This window comes from Elephantulus edwardii, unplaced genomic scaffold, assembly GCF_000299155.1.
Source record: "Elephantulus edwardii isolate Elephantulus edwardi_28Jun2011 unplaced genomic scaffold, EleEdw1.0 scaffold00016, whole genome shotgun sequence".
In the NCBI taxonomy this organism is placed as follows: domain Eukaryota; kingdom Metazoa; phylum Chordata; class Mammalia; order Macroscelidea; family Macroscelididae; genus Elephantulus; species Elephantulus edwardii.
The window spans coordinates 18,661,304-18,670,645 of record NW_006399766.1 but is presented as its reverse complement, the minus strand read 5'-3'; the positions used below and the strand labels follow the sequence as shown (position 1 = coordinate 18,670,645).

Genomic DNA, 9,342 nt, shown 5'->3' with positions numbered 1-9,342 from the left:
CATCCCTCCACCCTCCCAAGCATGATGTCCCTCTCCAAGGACCCGTCCCTCCTGGCAACATGTCCAAAGTATGTCAGACGAAGCCCCAGAATCCTTGGGGGAAGGAAGAGAAGCTTCAAATACACCTTCTGTTATCAAAGAGGCAAAATAAACAAGAGTAAGAATGTATTGAAGTCTATAAGGCCTGTATGCTACAGGACAGGCAAGACAGGGCCAAAGACCTTTCAAAGTCAGTAAGGGTGATTATGTTTCATGTGAGCAGATGCATTTGGGGTTTTATTTGGGAAATAAACATGGGTGTTTTGTTTTATGGAGAACATTAAGGGAAGAGAACAGTTTGAGTCTACTTTAACCTGTGATATTCTATTGAAGAATTATCATTATGTTCCTATATATATTCTTAAATTACCATACTTATATTCTCCTTGGTCGAATAGTAAAGAGTTTTCTTTTACAAGCTGATAGGAAACAAAAGAAGCTAAGTCCTTCCAAAACATCACCACTCTCATTTCCTGATGTGCAACCAGCTCTTCTGCCCATCATTCAACTGCTTGCATGAGTGGGATAACTGAGAATTGTTCCTGGGCTTCTTTTCCTCACATGGAAAGTGGAGTTCTGGTGATTGGTTAATATATAAAGTGCACTTAGCACAATGCCCAGCACCCAGTAGGTACTCTACAAATGCCAGGTCCCCCCCGAAACAGTAACTAGAGTGGTAAGAACATTAATTTTATGTATTTTCTATTGTATTTAAAAGAACACAGAAATAACATGAGAAAGATTTAACTAGAACAGAGAATAAGATATTAGCAACACTCAAAGTACAATTTAAGGTGGGTTGGTCTTTGGGATGTTAAAAGTAATGAGAAAAATGAAAGGAAAAAATGGAGAATAGATTCTGCAAAATATAAAGTACTGTTTTCTCAAATGAACCCGGCAGATTCTGGAAGCTCAGTAGCTCTTAGGGCCTAGGAAGTTTCAGTCAAACACAGACCTAAGATCTACAAAGGCTTCAGCAATGCAGCTGCTGTATCCATGGAAACAGCAGAAGAGCAGAACTCCACAGATACAAGGGCGCTTTCAAATGGAATATATTAACCAGCACATATTTAAGACTCAGACTTCACAATTTCAGCCTTGGATTCTTAGGTTAGGAACGATGCTAAAATAAATGTTAGAAACAGACACAATGAGAAAGAATGATAGTCTCTAGTACTGATTAGGCTTGGGGGAAAGGAAACCATCTCATACACTGCAGATGGAAGAAAACAATGTACTTCAAATTGGTGATGGGGATTGCAAGCCTTAAATATATGCACAGCCTTAGGCCAAGTAATTCCACTTCTAGAATTCATACTGAAGAACTGATCAAACAAGTGCATAGTGGTGTCTACCTTTAAGAATGTTCATAACAAGGGTAATTAATGGTAATAGTCAAATCCTTGAAAAAAATACAAAAGTATTTGGCCAAATAAATTAAGAGATCTGCAGCCACAAAAAAAATATGATGTAAATGTATTTGCTAATTTAAATGCTCACATTATATTACATTTAAAAATCAGTTTTAAAAAGCACTTTTTAGTATTGCCCCTTTTTGTTAAAAGTATCTATCACGTATCTATAGTAAAAAGTCTGGAGAGATTATCTTTCAAGATATTACCATTGATTTTTCTTTTGTGTATTTTTCTTTTTTTCTAAAACAAATGCACCACAGTTTTAAAAATTGTGGTAAAAAATAGGTAACATAACATTTGCTATTTTAACCATTTTACGTGGATGTGTCAGTGACCTTGATTCCATTCACTGTGTTGTGCAGCCATCACCATGCTCCATTCCAGAAAGTGTTCGATTGGGCAAAATCTCAAATTGTCTCACTACTAATAGAAACAGTTACAATGTAAGACGAAAATGAGCTCTGCAGCTCCTGCTTACCTTATATGCAGGCATGACAACATCGCGGTGGTACCACCGCCGAATACCCACACGGTGAAAAACACAATTAGGAGCGTGGTGCTGAACATCATCTGCCGGGCGTATGTGGCAGTATCGCGAATGGCCAAGGCGAACGCCATGGCACCACGAAGCCCTACAAAGGAACGGAAGAAGTATTTCTTCTATTAATTTATTACCAGCAGGAGTGTCATAAATTCAGAGGAATGAAGTCTGTTTTTAAAAGGTACAAGCTTGGGCAATAGATATTAACACACATTAAAAACACAGAACATTAGAATTAGTATGTGATGCTGACGAGCATGAATCTTTAAAGAATTGTCTATTTTATTTTGAAATCTGTTGCTGTTGCTGCTCTATATCATCGAGGGTGATTCCTTTCACTGGGCACAAAGCCTTTGAGATCCGACCATGTTGATGTGTGCATCAGTAGTTTCCTCCTTTTTAGTGCTAGGTAGTATTCCATTATAAGAATGTACCACCGTTTGTCTCCTTGAAAAACAGATAGGTGGTTTCCATTTGGCAGTTTTGGGGCAACTACAAGCTGCTATAACATTCACACACAAGATTCTGTGTGAATATGAATTCATCTTTCATTTTCACCCTTCACATAACTTAGTTCTAAATCATAGATTTGGTTCTAGAACGTCAAAAAATTTAAAAATTAAAAATCCAACCCACAGAAGGCAATGGAACGCTATAAAAAGGATTTTCTATTTGAGGTTGTTTAAAGGGCATGTGCCCAGGGGAGATCAGTTCTTGGAGAAGGACATCAAGCTCGGCAGTGTAGACAGACAGCACAGGAAAAGAGAAACCTGGAGGAAATGGATTCACACAGTAACTGCGGAGATGGGGGTTGGTGTGTCAGAATTTGTGAGACGGCTCAGGACAGAGAATGGTTCAGAACTGCTGTACATAGATAGGGTTGCTGTGCATCACAGGTGACTCAACCAATAACATTCTGCGACAGGTTTGGAAGCAAGAGTGGCATCCACTTTCTAAACAACATGCCTCTGGAAACTCTATGAAGTTTGATAAATGTCAATAGTTGGAGAGGGGCTTCAGGTCTTTTGCTCATAGGGTCGCGAGGAGTCGTGCTTGACTCGAAGGCAATCAACAACAACAAAGGGACATCATATATTATATCACATCATCAGCTTATCATTTCGATTTGGAAGTAAACTGGAATGTACATTATGAAGGGTTTCTTGGGGTAGGCAAAAGAGGAAAAGCTGGAACTTACCAGCAAACATCATCATGTGTTGAAAATTTGAGCCAATCTTACTTCTTCTGCCCAAATTAAGTAAGAGGGACAGCGGGTAAATATTGGCAGCTCTTCCTAAGAAAATAGCAATCTAAAAGAATTCATAGGTTAAGGATCATTAGAGTAGAAAGTCAAGGTAGTGGTAGCCTGTCTTAGTTCTTCCATGCCACTAACATGACTTAGTGCCCTACAACTTCCTGCAACGATGGAAATGTTTGCCATCTGCACTGTCCGACATGCTGAGCTCTTAACATGTGGCTACTGTGATTGAAGAACTGAAAGTCTAATTTCATTTAATCGCATGTGGCCAAAGGCTACTAAAATAGACAGTGCAGATCTAATGTATAAGAAATTAAAAAAAAAAGAAATTCATTAGATGAACAGAAACACGATTGACAATCATGTCCATGCTTCAAGTTTACATCAATAGGTTAATTCGTCTTAGTGATCCAGGTAAAAAGAAAAATGCTCAATTTCTTCCTCAGAATAAAGAAAAGGGAAGCTTAAATACTACCACAATTCCTGCTAGCTCCAGTTGTATCCAAAAGCCTGGAAAACAATTTCAAGATCTTTTCACTCCAGTCAAACAGAAATCACACTATCTTCCAAGATTCCTGCTTTAAAAGTGCTGTTTTATAAGTGTTAATTCAGGGGCCCCAGTACAGCCTCTACTCTATTTTCTGACAGGAGTTTAAAGAAAAGATCTAAGATGAAAAACAAGTTACCGGTATTTTCACAACAAAATAAGATCTAAGATCATACCACTATTTATAGTTTACACACACACACACACACACACACACACACACACACACACACGGGAGAAATGGTGCTAACCAAAGTAGCAAAGAGTCGAGTCTGTAATGCAGAGGCCAAAGGAAGTGCACATAACCACTGGGCGGCAGTGCTTTACACAGGGATGTATGGGTTCACCGAGGCCAATATTACAACTCATGTACATTGGAGTTGAACCATTAAGCAACTGGATGGTGGGTGGTGAAAGCCAGGCTTTTCGCTGCTGGAGGAGATTTTTACAGATCAGCAAGAGGAAAGACCTACAATGATGGTAGTGCAAAGACAGACCTACAACATATGGCAACGTTATAGAGTTGGAGACATCAGTATGAACTCTCGTTTGGCTTGATATGAATAAAGATGGTTTCACAGAGAAATGTTTGCAGATATGTGTACACACACAGGTTAGTATATGCAAATGTGTTTGCTCAGCTGAGAAGGTCTACAAGCAGTGTTGCTCCAGCAGCCACAAGCAAACCAAGGCCCTGTGGGTAAATGGCTAGGGCAGAGAAGCTGAGCCTGGAGTATTGTGAAGCACTAGCAAGTGAAGGAGTGAGTGCTTAATGAGGGAATATCAAAGGGACACAGGAGCTAATTGGAAGAGCACCCAATAACCACGGCTTGGAGAATCTGAGCAACAAAATAAAGTCATATGGGATTACAATGTAAAGCATCAATACTGATGCACAAATAAAATATTTATGAGCCCATAAATGACTGACGAAAACAGTAAGTGAGGAGTATGTGCAAATCTCCCAAGTAAAAATCCCAAGTAATGTATGTAGCTATTCCTCCCTCAGGTTATGTAGAAACCCACTCTCTAAGTGTGCACTGCAACAATGAGACTTCCTTCCAAAGAACACAATATGGAGAGGGGCAGAGGAGGAACTGCACCGACAGATGCCTCCTCACAAGCACTACCTCAGTCAGGTGATCAAGGTTAACACTGATTTTGGTAAGACATGTGAGGAAGCATGTATACTTGATGTGACGGGATGAGATGTGATAAGAATGGCACTTCACCTCTAAGATCTTCCTCTCAATCACTCCGGTCTAATTATGAAAAGAAAAAAAAAATCAGGCAAATTCTAACTGAAGGCCATTCTGCCAAATCCCTGACCGGTACTTCTGAAGGCCACACAAGGAAAGTCTGAGAAACTCTGACAGCCAAGAGGGGTCTAACGAGAGAGACACGATGACCAAGTATGAGGTGGTATTCCGGAGGGGCTCTTGAAATAAAAAAAAAAAAAGGATATCAGACAAAGTGAAAAGAACATCTGATAATTATAATTATAAACACAATTGATAGTTATACATAAAATTGACTAGTAAACATGACTAGGCTTATTGCTCCAATCCTTCAGGACAACAGTCCTTCTTCATGCTTCCAACTGGGAACAAAACTCACCCCTGTGGCTCATCTTTCAGCCAAACAATAGAGGGGCCTCCAAGGTGAACAATAACAGGAGGGAAACAATGTATATGAACTTTATGTAAACCAGTATAAAATAATTTTAAAAAAAACAAAACAAAACCCTAAATAACAGGATAGAGGCATTCACTCCTTAGAATAACCAACTGTGTACAGTCAAAAGGGCTGCATTTGCCTAAGGATAAAGCTCTGATTGCAGGAAGGGGAGGCTAGAAGAGTTAATGGAAATGGAAATCAGAGGGAGGAAGTGGGAAGAATGTAGCTCCACTGTGGGTATTGTAATTCCTGTTAGAAAACAAAATGTGCATGCATGGTTGAATGTAAAACCAATTTGCTTTGTAAACGTTCACTCAAACCATCAAAAAAGAAAAATAATAATGTATGTGTTGAGTCATTTATTGTGATAAATGTACCACACGAATATAAGAGGTTAACAGGCGATGTTAACAGGGGAACCTGGGTATGGGGGTATACGGGAACTCAGAAAATTTCAGTTAAGTTTAAAACAGCTCTAGAATAAAACAGTTTATTTAAAAAGTGTACCCTTTAACAAATAATGAAACACGTGGACAGCAGCTATGTGCAGTATCTCTTTTCCCTTCCTTCTGCAAAAATAGACACCATACCCTAGCACCAACTTTCATCTGATTAAGAAGAGAATTCCCAACTTCCTTTCCAGGTAGGGTGCTGAGCGGCAGTGATGTGTGCCTCTTCTGAGTCATGTCTAAAAGAAACTGATAATAGGAGCGAGCCGCTTTGGATGGTAAGAACAAGGACAACTCCCTACTGCAAGGAGGTAGGAGCATGGTTCTTTGATGACTCCACTTCACACCTTCACGAGAAACTTCTTTTTAAGTGTTTGTTCATCTAAATCTTTTTCACAGGAAAAAACCCCTACTGTCCAACTAACAGAGCTAGAAAGAGAGCTCTTTCCTATTGAGAGCCAATTTTCATGGTGGGATTTTAATTGAAGAATGTTAATTCCTAATATTTAGCCTTGTTTCTGGATTAAGTATAATGTTAAATATATAGTTATGTATAATGTTAGTTTATCAAGCCATTTGACTGTTCAAAAATCTCTCCAAGACTAGTAGGATATGAAGTACTAACTTAATGGTAGCCTTCCAGCTATATTTCTTCTGTTTTAATAGGATTTTATCTCTTTTACCTGAAGTTAATTTCCAGACTAAGACTCTGCAGAATGGCATTTTGATAATAACTCACTTTCTAACAAAGACCCTATTTAGCATTTTAATTTTAAAAATATTTCTGCTAATCCTTTTGGCAGAATCTTCATTCTGAGGTGGTTGCTTCTTACTTCTTTTGCGATTCAAACATCCTTCTCTCTGACCATAATCTCGTGTTCCCTGTCTAGTGGTCAACTCTGCTACTTGGATTGTTTTTCTACCTCACTGCAGCCTCCAATTCAATGATCTCTTTTGTAATTCCCTCAAATGACCAGCCCTCTTTCTTTACTCCTCTTCTTACTACCTATTTTAATAATGCTCTTTGCAATGTCCTAAATGCATTGCTTTTCTCTGTGTTTTCACTGCACTCACTTGGCCAAATGCCAGTCCTAGGTGGGCTCAAGTCCTTTCTCCAGGTGTACACTTTTGGACAAGGTCATGCAACAGAGCAGACTAATTCTATTGTTGGGACCTAGTCCTCAAACTCAAACAGGCCCTTCATACTGCTTACCAGTCAATCCTACTGCATCTCTTTGGTCAATTCACTCTGCCCCTTGTTACAAGAGTAATTCCCAAAACTTGCACCTCCTAAAACCCTGTATTATCTATGGAAGCTAGCCTCCACGATGGTCCCTTAAGACTATTATCTAGTATCACACATTGTCACTCCCTCCCAAATTGTACCAGGTTGACCTGCAATCAATAGAATACGGCAGAAGTTATGGTGGCAGGTGTATCACTTCCAAGATTAGACTATAAAAGCTACTCTGGCTTCCCTCTTGATGTCTACTTTCCGTCTCTCTCACTCACTGTGGATAAAATCATACAGTGAGCTCCCTTATAGAAAGGCCCACATGAAAACCTCCCCCTAACAGCTATGGAAGCGAGACTGGAGCAGGTGCTCCAGTCACAGTCTTTGGTGCTGTTGTTGTTAAGTGTCGGCAAGTCGACTCAGCAACAGTCTCGTCTCTAGAAACTGCAGGCCCAGCTAACTCTGTGGGGTAACAAGCGTTTTTGTTTTCAGTGGCTGTTTTAGGGTCATGTACCACCCAACAGATAAGTGAATACATATCTGTTCCATATGTGTCTGGAACCCCTCAGCACATGATCCCAACTCCTGCTTTATAGATAAAAATAGAAGCCATTGGACAGGAGCTGCACCTCCCAACTCGGTCTCCACATAGCCCGTCCTCTCCCGTGACAATGAGGGAGCCATGGTCTTACTCCTGAAGGCCCAACCTGCTCACTAAGCTCCGGGTGCCATCTCCTCCTGCCTCCTCCTCACAAGGCTTGCGTGTGCTCATAGCCCCAGCTTCTCCCTTGAATCTGTTTTTCTTCTGTTTTAGACTCAATTTGCTCACAGGAGGGAGCAGGGAGGGGGAGGAAGAGACAATAGCGGGAGGGAAGGTGAGGAACAGAGACAGAGAGAGAAGGAAAAAGAGCAGCGTCGTTCACCCAGTGGTACAGCCTGTTCTCTTTTAGGATTCTGTTCTCTACAGCATCCTTTCTCTTTAGTAAAAGAGGACAATCAGTTTCTCTGTGGGAGCTGTCAGTATTATTTGTGCAATAAACAAAAATGCCATGCCAGTATTTTGAGAATTTTTAAAAAATGTTGAAATCTTTCTTTGTTTTCAGCTCAGGAAATTACTTTTATATATTTAGACCTAACCCTGTCAACCAAACAATCTCTTGGTTTTTTTTACCAAACCATCTCTTTAAGAACACATAAAAATTTCCATTTTGAAAAGAGTTTTTGAACACATAATAAAGGATACAAATGCTCCTACTACAAATGTTGGGTTAAAGACATGGTTCTGGAAGGTAAACAGTGTCAGCCCCATGTAGGAGAAGATGAAATTCTCTGCCAAGAAATTGAGAAGCTCAAACAACTGAAGAAAAAAAAATTGGAAAGGTTAGTTCAGTAGTAAAATGGAGTTGCAACATTTGAAAATATGAAACTCACTAAGATAATTAAAGAGACACTTCAAATACATTAAGTTCAAGTGACTAAACAACCCAGCCCCAAACCCACTGCCAGAATCAATTTCAACTTCTCATGACCTTACACGACAGAGAAGAACAGTCACCATAGAACTGCCAGTGGTTTAATGGGTAAGGAGTTGTACTGCCGACCCAAAGAAAAGCAATTTAAATCCACTAGCCATCTCCTTCTGCAATTTACAGCCTCTGAAAATCCACTGAAGGGCAGCTATGAGTTGGTTCTAGTTGATGGCACACAACAACAAGAGTCTTTGTGGAAAGACATGATCATGTCTTCTTCCTGTGGAGCAGCGGGTGGGTTCACACTGACAACCCTTCAATTAGCAGTGGAGTGTTTAATCACTGTACCAGCTGGGTGCCTCGTAAAGTTCAAGGGCATACTCTAAAATATGCAAGAAGAGTGAGAATGTGGAGATGACATTTCTAGCCCCATAAAAAATGCCAGCCACACATGACACCATCTCACATGTCCCAACTGGCTTTCCTTCTCCCAAAATTTTGGTCACTCTTACATTGCTTCTCAAAATTCTAACCAATCTTCTTTTGCAGTATCTCTTGTGTCCCCATCCCTGCCCTAGTCCAGCCCTCATGACTTCCTACCCATAATGCTACGTGAGGATCCTAACTGGCGGATTGCCTGCATCTCACTTCTCCCCCGCTCTCCCATCTCCACACTTCAACAAACGACTTTCCAAATGGCCTTTTCAAAACAC

General features: G+C 40.1%; 1 protein-coding gene across 1 annotated transcript in view; it reads right to left on the bottom strand.

Moving 5' to 3' along the window:
* The window catches only part of SLC9A6 (solute carrier family 9, subfamily A (NHE6, cation proton antiporter 6), member 6), a 64,450-nt gene that overhangs the window by 14,642 nt on the left and 40,466 nt on the right, over positions 1 to 9,342 (bottom strand). The window contains exons 10-12 of the mRNA XM_006881817.1: positions 8,404 to 8,517; positions 3,194 to 3,305; positions 1,933 to 2,086 (exon numbers count right to left, since the gene is read on the bottom strand). Of these exons, the coding sequence (XP_006881879.1) occupies positions 1,933 to 2,086; positions 3,194 to 3,305; positions 8,404 to 8,517 (380 nt within the window). The remainder of the gene's footprint in view (positions 1 to 1,932; positions 2,087 to 3,193; positions 3,306 to 8,403; positions 8,518 to 9,342) is intronic.